At 36.7% G+C, this 15,522-nt stretch overlaps 1 protein-coding gene across 1 annotated transcript; it reads right to left on the bottom strand.

Moving 5' to 3' along the window:
* Positions 1-2,425: 2,425 nt before the first annotated feature.
* Positions 2,426-14,719, bottom strand: LOC120301997 (vomeronasal type-2 receptor 26-like). The gene is made up of 6 exons (XM_039329880.1): positions 14,502-14,719; positions 13,400-13,685; positions 11,905-12,756; positions 4,070-4,297; positions 3,416-3,542; positions 2,426-3,324 (listed from the first exon to the last, which is right to left on the bottom strand). Exons 1-6 carry the CDS (start codon positions 14,717-14,719, stop codon positions 2,426-2,428), a joined length of 2,610 nt encoding a protein of 869 aa, XP_039185814.1.
* Positions 14,720-15,522: the final 803 nt, after the last annotated feature.

The following is a 15,522-nucleotide window of genomic DNA, read 5'->3' as shown; positions in this document are numbered from 1 at the left end:
TTCTATTCTATTCTATTCCTAATTTCTATTCTATTCCTAATTTCTATTCTATTCTCAACCTATTTGACCTGTCATATATTATATATATGTAGAAAAAACATTTAATGGGTTAAATACCTGTAAAGTGAAAGTTCAAGACCCTCTGTTAAAAATCTGTTATTATAATTTACTCGTAGAAAGTCTGCAAATGCAAAAAAAGAATCTTTTATCATTTATGGTGGATGTGTGATAAAGCAAAAATATACTGGAGTAGGATTTACATCTTAATACAGAAAATTCTCAAAGTGAATATAATTGTAAAATTTTCATGTGGGTTTAATAAAAAATGAGTTGGAAAATTTTTTGGAACTTTGATGTCATATATGTTGATGGTTACAAGATTAGTTTATGCACAAAAATGGAAGAATACTTTGATTCCCATAATTGATGAATAGCTGTGAAGTTGATAGAGTTAGCAGAGATGCCTAAATAAATTGCTTTGATTAAAGAAAAAAAATATTTTTGTTTCTACTTGGAAACTTCCAGCTTCTGGACTTTGTGCTTGAGGTAGAAAAAATGAATCTTTGATTTTGGGTTTTAGCGATTAAATAGGTTTGTTGTTATGGAAATGGCTTGTTTATACTATTACGTAAAAGTAAAAAGTTGAGGTTTGATGGTATTATTTTATTCTATCACACCAAAGGGAGGTTAAAATCAGTATTTTTTCTTTCTTTTTCCTCTTTCCCCTGCACTTTTCCTTTCCCTTCTCCTCCTCTATAATTCTACTATTTTCTTTTGTAGTTTTGTATTTTATAATGTAAATCAATAAAGAAAGTCTACAATGGTTTCTTATCTACCACAAATCATTATTTCTGATCTGGCCAGGATCAAATTCTCTTTTTTGGTTCTTCATAGTGAAATCTTTCCTTAGGTTTTTAATTGGGGATTATCCCGACAATTACATCTCATTTCCAGAGTTCATAGGTCTCTGTTGTAAATATCTCTGTGGCGGGTTTTCCATTTGTGACAAAAACTTCCACAGGGCCATGCAGCAGAATTCCCAGGATATTTCTCAGCTCCTTCTGAAGCACAAGTAGATTCATCAATTGCCAAGGATGAACTTTCATATAGATCCTACCCAGTGGTGGGATTCAAATATGTGAACAATCAGTTCTCTGTGTGGATGCTGCTTCCGGAAGTCCATTCTGGGCCTGGGTAACAACAAATTAAATACCAGTTCTGCCAAAGTTGTGTGAACTGGCTAAATCCCACCACTGGTCTTACCTCCCTGCAGAAGGGTTGAGCATTGGAAATTATCACAGCTACTAGGTGTGGACATGACAGGGGATAATGACAGATACCCCCAGCAGATCACATTATTATTGCTCTGACAAGAAAATCAAATACAGAGTATGACCATTATTCCGAGTCAAGCCTCGGGTGATCTGGGATAGGTTCATGGTCACCCAGAGAAACCAGATTGATCTCATCAGTTGGCATTTAGAACCATCATGTGCATCTTGTTCAAGTGGCAGGTACTCTGTTTGACTTATGTCCATGGAAGGTGCTGTTCTACACAGTCATCATACTTGATTTAATTTCCTAGAAAGAGACCATTATTTAAATTGGGTACTAGCATGTATTGGACTTTTGATGGAATTTATTTGAATTATTTTTGTGCCAGAGATTTCATTGGCCTTTGCTACTGAGAAGGCATATATATCCGGCTGAAAGTTCTTTTGAATTTAGCCCATTTTTCTTAGGTATCCCCCTACACATGATGTGATCTAGAAAACGAACAGTGTTTGCTTGCTTCAGAAACAATTCAGAAGCCCTAACCTTTTAAATGAAAGGTCATTTGTACTTAAGTCCATTTCTTTTTCACATTCTATTGTGCATATGAATTAAGATGACCACTCAAGACAAATTGACAATTGATATTTGATCTATATATTTAGTTTGCTGTTTATCACACAATGAAATATTTACATACACCAATTTGTGCTAGTTTTTGTCTATGGAGATTCTCAGTTATCCAGGTTATATGGAGTTACTCTGAAGGTCCTGTTTCATGCAAGATGCTTCCTCAGCTCTGACTGGATGATGGGAATGGAAGGATTTATACCCCTTGCAGACAGCTGGTTGTTTGCACTGTTTTTAGAGAGTCATTGAGGCAACCTGGAGGTTTATCTGTGTCATCAGGGTCACATGTGTAGTGCAAAGTAATCCAGGTGCCTTGTGAAAAAGCACCTTTGGGATATTTGTTTATCTGTATGATTTTAGGGTCCCCCTTTCCAGAAGGGAAAAAGAGTTCTGATCTATATAAATCTCAGGGGACAGGGGAATACAGAAGGCCTATCTTTCTGAAATTGTTGGTTTAAATTTGCCAGTGGGTAAGATCTCCAACATCTACATATAAAGCATATCAGGCAAATGGAAAGATTTGTTAAAACTTTCTTTTCATGAGTTGATGTTTATCATTCAGTTCGGGTCTCATCACAATGATAAAACACTTGGGAAGGAAGATGCACACCAATAAGCCAGCACTGGAGGAGATCATGGAGAAGATCTCCACAGCCAAGGTATATTTTCCCCTTGTGCTTAGATAGGTTGGAATAAAACACAGCCAAACATTGCAGAAGACCAACATGCTGAAGGTGATGAATTTGGCTTCATTGAAACTATCGGGTAACTTCCTAGCTAGAAAAGCAGCAGAGAAGCTTACCAGAGCAAGAAAGCCCATGAAGCCCAAAACACAGTAGAACATGACCGTATCTTCATTGCATTCCATAATGAGTTCTTCAGACACTGAGTGTGCATCAAAATCTGGGTATGGTGGGGACATTATCAGCCACACAGCACAAACACACATTTGAACAAGGGAACAGGATAGAAGAATAAAACTGACCATTCTTCCCCCCACCCATTTCCTCAATCTGGAACCAGGTTTGGTGGCCACGAATGCTAGAACCACAACAAAGGTTTTGGCCAAGACACAAGAAACTGCCACAGAAAAGATGAGGCCAAAAGCTGGTTGTCGAAGGAGACACACAATTGTGTTGGGTCTCCCAATAAAAAGAAAGACGCAAAGGAAAGAGAAGAGGAGGGAAACTAGGAGGATGTAGGTGAGATTCCGGTTGTTGGCTTTGACAATGGGAGTGTCTTTGTGTTTCATGAAGATTGTGATTACCAAAGTTGTCATTAAAGAAAAGCAAAGCGAAAGAATGGTCAGACTGATTCCCAAGGGTTCTTCATAGGACAAGAAGGTGATCCGCTTTGGAATGCACATATTTTTGTGAGCATTTGGATATTGATCTTCTGGACATGGAGAGCAGTCATCTACATCTGAAAAAGAACACAGTGGAATTGATGCAGTGGATTACAGACAGTGGTGTACCCTCATGGCTTAGTCCCGTTTTATCAGGAAATTGCCTACCCTTTGTTTTTGCTATTTTCCCCTCAGGGCACTGACGACAAGCATAGCAGCAAAAAGACTCCCCTTCTATCTTTTCCTTGCTGTATCCTGTCTCACAAGGATCATTACACTGAGATAAAGGTAATGCCTATCAATGAACACAAAAGAATATTTTAAGTTAAAGAAGAAAAAGAAGAGACATTCTTACTATGGAATCAACCACATAAAATGGATTGATAAGCAGAAGTAATGAGATTGCATCATTTTGAGATCTAACTGGTTTGAAATAATAATGATTAAATATCTACAATTATTGGTATCAATGTCTTTCTATATCCATCAACCTCAGTCTCCAAACACAATTTTTGTGCTGGTTAAAGAGAGTTTTCTCAAATTCTTAATTTTGAAGTCACCAGACTGATGAAAGCAAAGTACACTGGATTATAGCTTTTACTTCAAAACCATGCATTGCCCATTAGTAAGAGAGGGCCAAAGCAATCAGTACAATGTCCTATTCCAACTATTAGAAAAGTAAACATTCATATAGATATTTTTCCATCCATAGAACATTGATATTTAGGCTATTTCAGAGAGGAGGCTCTAAGACTTTCATGCATAAAGAAATTTTTACACTATATAAATGAAGGCAGACTAAGCTAGATTCAGACAGCTAACCTGATTAAAACCTCCTGGCCAAGTGATGGAATTTATAGCAATATTGAAGAATTTGTCTGCTGGAACCGTGGGATCTACCATTCCAACTTGGACTCTAGCAAAGGATTGGTTTGGGAATGTGACCCAGTTGATAATATCATATCCACCAATGAATTTTCCATTTTCATCAAAGGAGATCTTCTCACCAACACTGTTGTTGAATCTGACATTTCTCAGAAAAGAATGAACCTGAAATACAGAGACAGAGAGGGACAAATAGAGATAAAGAGAGAGGAAGGAGAAATAATTTATATGTTCAAAACATAGATATGGATGTTTAAATAAAGAAAATATAAAAACTTTCATTTTAACTATAGGCCAGAATCAAACAAGGAACATTACAATCATTCCAACATAGAGGTAGAGGTAAAATATCAGATTACCGAAATAAAATTCACATTGAATTGCAAAAAAAGAAAAAAAAGAAGAAGAATTTTAACAATTTAATTGCTAAAGCCTTTTAAACAGATGACTTCTTAATAGATATATGAGAAATAGCGCATATAAAGCTGTAAAAGGTTAATACTATTCTTATTTGGAAAGAGACTTATAGTTGCTGTAGCCATTCTAAAATTTTTAATTATTGCAGCTGCAATCCAACAACCTAGAAGTAACATACTAACAAGAAAAAACAAAGCATAACTGAAAAAGTCTCTATGTATACATATATGTATACATATATGTATATGTACACCGAGAGAGATTGAGGCAGACAGACAGACAGACAGACAACTTTCTGATTACACTATGATTTATCTTGTTATTATCTTATATAGTTAATATATTATCTTATATTCAAAAGAGAGAGAAAAATGTTCATAAGGCATATGAAGTTTTGCTAAGTCAGGAAGAGTTCAGGATCACTTTGTTTGGAGGTGTCATATACCTTCAATCATGGCTTTCAAACAGAAGTGGGCTATAATAAGTGAAATGTCCACTCCTAGCCAGTTAGCAAGAGACAAAAGCAGCCAGGCTCCTTCTCCCCTAGCTAATGTGTTATGAATGGGGAAATCTCTGTATCTTGAAGGACAGGAAGGGGAGTCAATCACACAAAAGGACTTAGAGGCTGGACCCAGTGGTGGGATTCAGCCAATTCACACCACTTTGGCAAAACCGGTAGCTAATTTTTTGTTGCTCAGGCCCAGAATGAACTTCTGGAAGCTGCATCCATACAGAGAACTAGTTGTTCACATACTTGAATTGCACCACTGGCTGGACCACAATAAATAACTCGAGAAAACATTTCAAACAAGCCCAATTCTCCCTCTTCTTTGACCACCCTTGAGATATTGGAACACTGATATCTGGTCTCCCCTAGTCCTTCTTTTCATTAAACTAGACATAACCAATTCCAGCAACCATTCTTTATATGTTTTAAGCTCCAGTTCCTTGATCACCTTTCCTGCTTTTCTCTGCACTCTTTCTAGAGTCTCAACATCTTTTTTAACATCATGGTGACCAAAACTGGATGCTGTATTCCAAGTGTGGCCTAACCAAGACATTATAAAGTGGTAATAACACGTTATGTGATCTTGATTCTTTCCCTCTGTTAATGCAGCCTGGAACTGTGTTGACTTTCTTGGCAACTGCTGGCTCATATTTAAATATGGTCCACTAGATCTCCAAGATCCTTCTCACAGTTACTACTATTGAGTGAGGTACCAGATCTACTTGTGCATTACTTTTTCCACTGTTGAATTTCATTTTGTTAGATAACATCCAGTGTTCAAGTCTGTCAGGATCCTTCTGTATCTTAAGCCTGATGGTTGACGATATAAATCCAGAGTCTTAGAAAGACTGTGTGACAAGTAAGAAGGAGGAAAGAAAGTGAAGAGGGTTGGAGAAGATGAAGAGAGGTCTCGGGGAATAGTGGAAGTAGATGTAGATCTAGAAAAGGAAAGAAAGAAAAATGAAGAACCAGAAGTTTAGAGTAAAAGAGTAAAGTTAAATAGGTAGTTGGCTAAACAAAAGGATATTAAGAATAGAAAGTATTTGAGAAATATGGTATCATTATGACAACACTGAGGACTGGAAAGAAAACAATATCAAGTCTAGCACTGACACCTTCATCCCCACCAGGTCAGAGAACATAAGAAGGAATGCTAGGGACAGAGAAACAGAGTGTAATATTAAATATGCAAACTATGCAGACAACACTACTCACTATTCAGGAAATGATATTAAAAATGCAAGAGACAATGTCTAAAAACCACATAGAAATGAGAGGGGATATGAACAAATTAGATAACAGAATAGAGATGATACAGCAAACAATTGAGAAAAATGAAGAAAGAATATAGACAGTAGAAGTAGGGTTGGATAAAATGGGGAAAAAGTTGATTCACTGGAGAAAAAATTGATGGTAACTAATAAAAAAACGGAAGAATCGATTATCCATCTGGAAATGGATCAGGCTGCATTCTACCTAAGATTTCAAAATATGGTGGAAGAGAAGGAAGAGGATTTGGGTGCTATTATGGTAGAGTTGATTGCGGAAGCTTTACAAAGGGATAAATAAGAGATATTGTTAGAGATAGACGAGGTGTACTGAATCCATACTAGCTATGCTAGATGCAACAGACTTCCACGAGAAGTACACATAAGATTTGCCAGAAAAAAAGTTAGAGACATAATATACAAGATTACAAGAGAAGACCCAATGATCTACAAAGATATAGAGATATAAACATTAAAACAGGTCCCAAAGAAAATAAGAGAACAGAGAAGGGATTATAGATTTCTCAGTGCTTATCTAATTAAAAGAAACATACCATTTAGATGGTTAATCCCTGAGGGGATGTTAATATCATGGCGGGAGAGAAAGGTTAAGATAGACAGCTTAGACAAGGCACAAGAACCCTATGAACAGTTGAAAGGGGTGGAAGAAGAGAATAGTAGTAAAGAAGAACTAGAATCTAGATGTCAGGAAGACCAACAATAGGAGCTAAAATAAATAGAATGAGAGATAGAAAATAAGGAAGAAAAAGGACAAAGGAAAGAAAGAGGAGTAGGTTTGAGAACAAGACAAGCACACAAATAGAACATACAAGTAGAACAATGGAAGAGGAGATTAGACTAATATCAATTAATGTCAATGGATTAAATGCACCCGCTAAAAGAAAACAAATATTAACAAAATTAGTAAAACAGGATATAAATATAGCTTGTCTGCAAGAGGTACACATTAAAGAGCAACATAGGAAATATTTGGAATTTCTGAAATTAGGAGTATTATATACCGCACTAGCGGAACAAAAACAGAGGGGAATAGCAGTTTATATTAGGAAAGAAATTAAAGCTAAACTGAAATATCAAGACACAGATGGAAGAGTACTAATAATAGAATTACAAATTGAGCAGAAACCATGGCTGTTGGTAACAATTTATGAACCAAATGAGAATCAAAAAGAATTCTATAATAAATTACATGAAAAACTTATAGACATTGGACAGGGAAATGTTTGTATAGTAGGAGATTATAATGCGGTAGTGAATGTAAAAAAAGACTATATTAGCAACATGAAAAATTAAAAAAAATGGAAAATATTACCAAGGACATTTTTTGAGATGGCACATGAATTTAATTTATCTGATCAATGGAGGAAATGGTACTCCCCAAAAAAGGAATATACTTTTTTCTTGAATCCGCATAAATCTTGGTCTCGGTTAGATATGGCATGGATGAATGAAGAGGTAGGACAAGATATAGAAATAATAGAAATAATGTCAAATACATGGGCTGACCATAACCCTCTGAAAATAGTTTGGAAAGGGCAGAAAAAAGTAAGGAGAAGGTGGACATTGAACTCCCACATCTTAAAGGAAAAAGAATTAATTGTAAGGATTAGAAAAGAAATGGAATTATTTTTTCAAGAAAACACAAAACAACAAACATCATTACAAATTATTTGGGACACTGTTAAAGCATATTTGAGAGGTATAGTGATATCTTATACAGCAAAAAAGAATAAGGTGAAAAGGCAAAACATACTTCAGGCAGGAGGAGATTAAAAAATTAGAATCGAAACTACAAAGGGAGCTCCCAGATGAAATGATTAAAGCGGAAATGGTTTTGGCTAAACATAAACTAAACATGATAGACCAAGAGGAAATGACAAGAGAATTGAAAATAGCAAAACAAAATTTCTTCGAACACGCAAACAAGCCGGGGAGGTGGCTCACTTACAAATTAAAAAAAGAGAAGGAAAAAAGATTCATTCAGGGATTACAAGATGAAAATGGAGAGTTTCAATATAAAATGGATAAAAAGAAAGAAATAATTCAGAATTATTTCGAGTTACTATACAAAAAAGAAGAAATAGATGTGGAGAATATAAAACAATACTTAAAGGTTAATGGTTTGCCAGAATCAAAAGAAGAACAGAGAGAAATATTGAACAAGGAAATAACAGCTATGGAATTAAGAACCGCAGTGCAAAACCAAAAAAATAATAAAACTCCGGGGCCAGATGGACTTCCAGAGGAGGTGTATAAGACTCTTTATGAGGATTTCGAGACGATATTATTAGAAATGTACAATGATGTGTTGGAGAAAACCCAATTACCAGACTCCTGGACAGAAGCTAATATATCCCTTATCCCAAAAGAAGGTACAGACCCCAAACAGATAAAAAATTATAGGCCAATCTCTTTGTTGAACACAGATTACAAAATATTTACCACCATAATTGCAGAAAGATTGAAATTAATATTAAATGATATAATACATCCAGATCAAAATGGTTTTTTACTCACAAGACAAATTAGGAATAACACGAGAACGATGTTAAATGTCTTAGAACAGTGGTTCTCAACCTGTGAGTCAGGACCCCATTTGGGGTCGAACGACCATTTCACGGGGGTCGCCAAACAATGCAGTCTGCCATTTTTTCCCCTTTTCCTTAGCTGTGCTACTCCCTTTTATTCTATTGGCTTTTGAAAGCCAATAGAATAGACTCTCTTGAATAGAATCGCTGCTCAACACTGTCCGTATATATAGCCAAGATATTGTTATGGAGTTTGACTTGGATAAATGTGCCACACTTAATATCAAACAAGGAAAAATAGTGAAAATTGAAGGAATCAAGATGCCCCATGAAAATAACATTAAGAGTCTGGATGAGGAAGATTACTACAAATACTTGGGTATCCTTCAAGCTGACAACATCAAGCACACTGAAGTCAAGAAAAAGATTAGAGATGAATACATCAAGAGAGTGAAGAAGATCTTAACGTCCAAACTCAATGGAGGAAATACGATAAAGGCAATCATCACCTGGGCAATTCCAGTCATTAGGTACATAGCTGGAATAGTGGACTGGACTCAAGCAGAACTAAAAGCAATGGATAGGAAGACCAGAAAAATAATGACAATGAATCATGCCCTTCATCCACGCAGTGACATTGACAAACTTTATCTACCAAGGCAAATAGGTGGGTGTGGAATGCTACAAATACATCAGATGGTTGAAGAAGAAAAAAATGGCTTTGGAAGAATATCTGAAGAACAATGATGAAGATGCACTGAAATTAGTATATCAGGAAGGCTTACTGACTACTGGAGAGACCAAATTGGCCTACAAGAAAGACCAAATGAAGAACAGAATAGAGGCATGGGAAAACAAAGCACTACATGGCCAATACATGAAAAAAAATAGGTGGGAAAACAGATAATAAAAGACCTGGCAATGGCTAAGAGCAGGAAAATTGAAGAAAGAGACCGAGGGACTAATTCTGGTTGCAGAAGATCAAGCCTTAAGGACAAATGCATATAAAGTCAAAATTGAGAAGACAGCAACAGACAGTAAGCGCCTATGCAAAGAAGCTGAAGAAACAGTGGACCACCTGGTAAGCTGTTGCAAGAAGATTGCACAGACTGACTACAAGCAGTGGCATGACAAAGTAGCAACAATGGTGCATTGGAAGATCTGCAAAAAATATCATTTGCCTGTAAGCAAAAACTGGTTGGATCATAAAATAGAGAAAGTCATAGAAAATGATAAAATTAAACTGCTCTGGGACTTCAGAATTCAAACAGACAAGCACCTGCAACATAATACCCCAGACTTAACAATTGTCGATAAGAAAGACAAAAAAGTCTGGATAGTGGACGTGGCAGTGCCTGTAGACAGCAGAATAGAAGAGAAAGAACTGGAGAAGATAACAAAATACAAAGACCTACAAATAGAAATAGAAAGACTGTGGCAAAAGCAAGCAAGGGTAGTACCAATAGTAATAGGCTCCTTGGGTGCAATCCCAAAACCACTGGAGCACCACTTGAACACCATTGGCATTGACAAATTCGCTATTAGTCAATTGCAAAAGGCGGCCTTACTAGGAACTGCTTCCATCCTGCGACGATATCTGTAATACCATCAAACATCCACATCTGCCTATCCCAGGTCCTGGGTAAGGACTCGATAGGAATACAAAATGCCAAATCCAGTCTGAACATCTGGCTGACTGTGCGATGATCCATAACAACAACAACAACAACAATAATAATAATGATAAAGTTGGAAGGGACCTTGGAGGTCATCTGGTCCAACCCCCTGCTAAGACAGGAAACCCTATACCATTTTGGACAAATGGCTGTCCAGTTTCTTCTTAAAAACTTCCAGTGTTGGAGTTTTCACAGCTTCTGGAGTCAGGTTGTTCCATTGATTAATTGTTCTAACTGTCAGGAAGTTTCTCCTTAGTTTTAGGTTGCTTCTCTTTGGTTAGTTTCCACCTGTTTTGTATGCCAGATGCTAAATAAATAAATAAATGAATGGAAAGATCCTCTTCTGGAAATCCTAAAAATGTGAGTATGATTATACTTTCAATCATCAAAGAACTGGTTCTGGCTAAATGTAAACATTCTATACAAAGCATCTACAATAGAATAAAAAGCAACTTCAGCATGTCATGTAGAGAGTGTAGAACACTTCTTCCATTAACTTATAGACTGAACTTATGGCAGAGTGATGGAACGTAGTAAAGAAGATGGATTCCCAGGATAGAGGAGATGCTTTTCAGAGAAGTAAAAGGCAATCCACATGTGTGGGAGAAAGAAGATGAAGGTAACCGTCTCTTATAGTTCACAGGATAGATTGTAGATACATAGAGTAGAGTGCTGAGTCCTGCAAGGTTTTGTCTATAGATGTGAAACAATAAAGAAACTAGCTTGGAAGAATCATCATTACCAAGAGGTTTTGGACTTGACAGGCAGTTAATACAAAGAAGAGCAACTAAAATGATTAAAAGCCTGGAAAGTAAAACATATGAAGAACGGTTGCAGGATTTGGATTTGGCTAGTCTAGAGAAAAGAAGGACATGATAGCAGTCTTCCAATATTTAAGAGGCTGCCACAAACAGGAGGGGAATCCTCTTATTTTCCAAAGCACCAGAGTACAGGACAAGAAACCAGGGATGGAAACTAATGAAGGAGAGAACCAAATTGGAATTAAGGAGAAACTTCGTAAAAATGAGGACAATTAACCAGTGGAAAGCTTGTCTTGAGAAGTTGTAGATGCTTCATCACTGGAGGTTTCTAAGAAGAGCCTGGACAGTCACTTGTCTGAAATGGTATAGGAACTTCTGCTTGAGCAGGGGGCTCGACTAGAAGATCTCCAAGGTTCCTTCCAGTTCTATTCTGATTCTGATTCTAATTTCATCTACAGAAACATTCTAAGTATTTCAAATAGGTAATGCAATACTACATCTCAATTTTAGATCTAAGGTCAATTGCCCCAAAGAATATTGTTTGTTAAAGTTTATGGACAGATCTTGAAACTAGAGGTATGATTGTTTCTTACCTGCCACCACATTTGATTGTGAAACTGTTTCCTTCCTTTTTTCATTATTGATGTTTCCCTGGCTTTGGATAAATACAGAGATTGCAAAGCATGTGCCACAGCATAGACTGCATTGTAAATATTGTAACTCTGGCCACTGATGCGTGTTTCAAACACAGAGGTAGGAAGGGTCTCAATTCTCTCCTGTCCAGTACAGGTTTTCTCAGACACCTCTGCTTTTGAATTAGGGAAGAAACAACCGAATGCCTGTTCCCAGAAATCTTTTTGAAAATTATCATGGTGGTCATTGTTTGGTCTTAGATTGTGAAGAAATTCCTGGAAGTCTTGAATATCTTTCCTGTGAACTGCAAAGGATAAAGCACCATGTAGGAAATGGATGTCCCAAGTGTTATGAAGGGACATTGAAGTATAATCTGTCTGGGCAGTTATAAGCCAGATCTTTTGCTTCTTTGGTATATCCTCCACTTCTGATAACCGGAGGTAAGTTCTCAGAACTGTCATAGCGGAAATGTCACCAAATAGAATTATCACAGTGGCTGTGCTGTTCATGAGAACATGGTATATCTCTAGTCCTTCATCCAAAAAATCTGTAAAATCATTATAGAAATCTAAATTTGGTAACTCTGCTATGAACTGAGTGCAGATGCCATGCTTTGAAAAGGCGGGGACCACCTTCTGGACAAATTTCTCTGCTTTCTCACCCTTTACTACAAGAATTCCAACCCAGGTCCATCTTAAGTACTTCAATAGGTGCATGAGACTGTTATGTTCATGGTTTTCATCTGGAAACATTTGCTGGAAGAAAACTGCTTGAGTCTCTTTATCCATGGCTGGAGCAGAGCCATAGGTCAACTGCAGGAAGACAAACATATGTGAATGCGAAAGTCTAAGTGAACCTCTGAAAATGTGTACATTCATTTGCGTCTCTGTGTACCCTTGAGCTTATAAACTGAAACATTGTGCAACTAGTTGTCTTTATTTGGAAATATCAACCAAGATGTCCCACTCTATACCGAGGTTGAAAAGAATTAAAGAAGGGGGGGTCATCAATCTATTCTCCAAAGCACCTGAAGGCAGGACAAAAAGCAGTAGATGGAAATTTATCAAGGAGAGAACCAACTTAGAACAATTAATCAGTGGAACATCTTGCCTCCAGAGTTGTGGGTGCTCCATTACTGGATGTTTTTAAGAAGAGATTGGACAGCCATTTTTACAGAATAATTTAGAGTTTCCTGTTTGAGTAGAGGTTGGTCTAGAAGACCTCCAAGTCCCTTCCAACTCTTAATTCAATGTCTGGCATTGGGGAACGTTTTTCTATGCCCAATATCCTCACTGTCTGTTCAGAGTTATGATTACTCATGCTGCTAAAGTAATCCTATCAAGCAAAACATAATATCTAGGAATCTGAATGTTGTTCCCTTTTTTAGAGAAAGAAGCCTGGACACTTCTGGAGAGGTATGGCAATATAATAAAGAATATCTTCAGCAAATCTTACCTGAGGAAATTTGTAGATGCACAATACAGCTGCCATGTGAAGAGTAATATCTGGTGTCCCAATGACTGCAGCCAAAGGGTTTGGGACCCCACACTTGTAGTTAGGGATGAATTTGCCCTGAGTGAAAGGCAGTAACATTGAGGCAAAGTAGGTCCAGCTTGGAGTAAAATGACTATTAAAAATATGGAAGCCCAGCGTGACATTGGGTAGGATCTGCTGATTTTCATTGATCTCTTTTAGAGTAAACGCTAAGGTCAGGACATGCTGATAATTCTGAAAAATTATTCTGTAAAAAACAGATGAAGTAAGATCTGCTTCATATCATGGCACCTACAATCCTTAAATACAAAACATTTAGTGGAAAGTATTCTAGTGCCATATTTTGATTATTCAGCTAATATCCTGGAATATGCAAAGTGTAACACTAGTTCATATATACCCCTACAGGAACTGGAGTTATTTTTAAGACAAAAAGTGGCTTGAAATTGGAAGCATTACTCCTGAAAACATGAGAAAGTTTCAGTATCACTCCTCAGCTTTTCATAATAGCTTATATGAGGACAGGCAATCATATTAAATCATCGGACCTTCAATTCTTCAGTTTAACACCTTTAGTGGAATGGAATCAGTGCAATATCTAGAAATGTAGAAACAGTGAAATCTGATGGCATTAAAAGAGCTAGTGGTATTATGAGTCACCCTTTGAGTTTCTTTTTTTCTTTTTTAATTATTCACAGCTTTTAAGAATGGCTTATATCCAGAAGGAAATTGCTGAATTTTGGTAGCAGAAGTACCAAATGAAAAAGTTATCAAGGGAATATGTTTTCTCCCGAAATCTTAATGATAATTATATCCTCATAAATCAAGTCATACATTCCTCTATGGTTATAGATATTTAGATGTGGTTTTTTATGATTGGGAATTTGATCTCTCTTTCAACTTTATGTGGGTGCTGAAATTTCACTTCACATAAAGTAAACTTAGGCATCTTATTTAAGATGTGTTTTTTCAGGAGCTTTTGTCATTAGAGGAAAACATTTCAAGCATTGTGTGATTTAGCAGAATTGTCTAGAGTCTGACAATGAATTGATGATGTACTTACACAGATCCATTCTGAAGTGCCCGAGAAGGATGTTGACTGAAATCAATATGATCAGAAAACCTGTACAATGTAGAAATAATGCCAGCAATGTTGATGTCTCCAGTCTGATGATATGTGTGACGAATAGGAAGAGGCTCCTTAAGGTCACATTGAAGGCTAGGATCCTTGCACATCAATTGAGGCATTACTATTAACAGCAGCTCCATGAATACTAACATCTTTCGTGTGTGTCTCCTTTCTGTGTCCAAACATCTATGTGTGCCACAAGATATTTGAAGTAGATCAGTCTGACCTGCCTCTTTGAGATGTTCTTCAGACACAAATAACAATACACTATTTGTATATTCCTGGAGCTCTGGGGCTTCCAGCCATGGGATGGAATATCATGGGAACAATACATACAGTATCATCCTTCAGGGCCAGTTCCTCCTTTTTCCATGGGATCCCATAGGATCTAGAGGAGAGAAACTGGCTTATTTCATTATGAGAGTGAGACTGTCACATATGTGAACATTGTCAAAACATTTGAAAGCCTACTGGGGCAGGAAGGCATGAGCCACAAGGGAAAAATGAGATCATTATTTCCATAAATGAAAATACAATGTAAATATAGGCCTTGATATATACATTCTATTCTATTCTATTCTATTCTATTCTATTCTATTCTATTCTATTCTATTCTATTCTATTCTATTCTATTCTATTCTATTCTATTCCTAGATGTGATGCTGTGCATGCATATATTCTGCCCATGCATGATTGAGACAGGTATGTTCAGCACATGTTCAGATTTGTCCTAGGTTTGTTATTCTGAGTGGGCACTGTTAATATTAGTGTCTGCAGATGATTGTGAATTTCAACAGTTTAAACACTGTCTGAGAATAATATGACAGCCTCATACTCCAAAGAATCACGTGCTGTGTGAGAGTAAGACGACAATTTGATATAAAACTGTTTCCTGAATCAGCTAAATGTGGTCACTTATATCTAAGATACATAATATTATTGGAGGCGATTGCAA

The sequence above is a fragment of the Crotalus tigris genome, unplaced genomic scaffold (assembly GCF_016545835.1).
Source record: "Crotalus tigris isolate CLP2741 ecotype Arizona unplaced genomic scaffold, ASM1654583v1 scf7180000024422.1470167, whole genome shotgun sequence".
In the NCBI taxonomy this organism is placed as follows: Eukaryota; Metazoa; Chordata; class Lepidosauria; order Squamata; family Viperidae; genus Crotalus; species Crotalus tigris.
The sequence above is the reverse complement of the archived record's forward strand: the minus strand, read 5'-3'. Positions and strand labels throughout refer to the sequence as shown.

Excerpts from the sequence above, each read along its gene's own strand:
- LOC120301997 (XM_039329880.1), bottom strand. The coding sequence starts at position 14,719 with ATGTTAGTATTCATGGAGCTGCTGTTAATAGTAATGCCTCAATTGATG. Across the intron at positions 13,686-14,501 it reads GCACTTCAGAATGGATCTGT|AATAATTTTTCAGAATTATC; the intron begins GTAAGTACATCA and ends TGTTTTTTACAG. Across the intron at positions 3,543-4,069 it reads GGCCAGGAGGTTTTAATCAG|GCATTACCTTTATCTCAGTG; the intron begins GTTAGCTGTCTG and ends GTTCATTGATAG.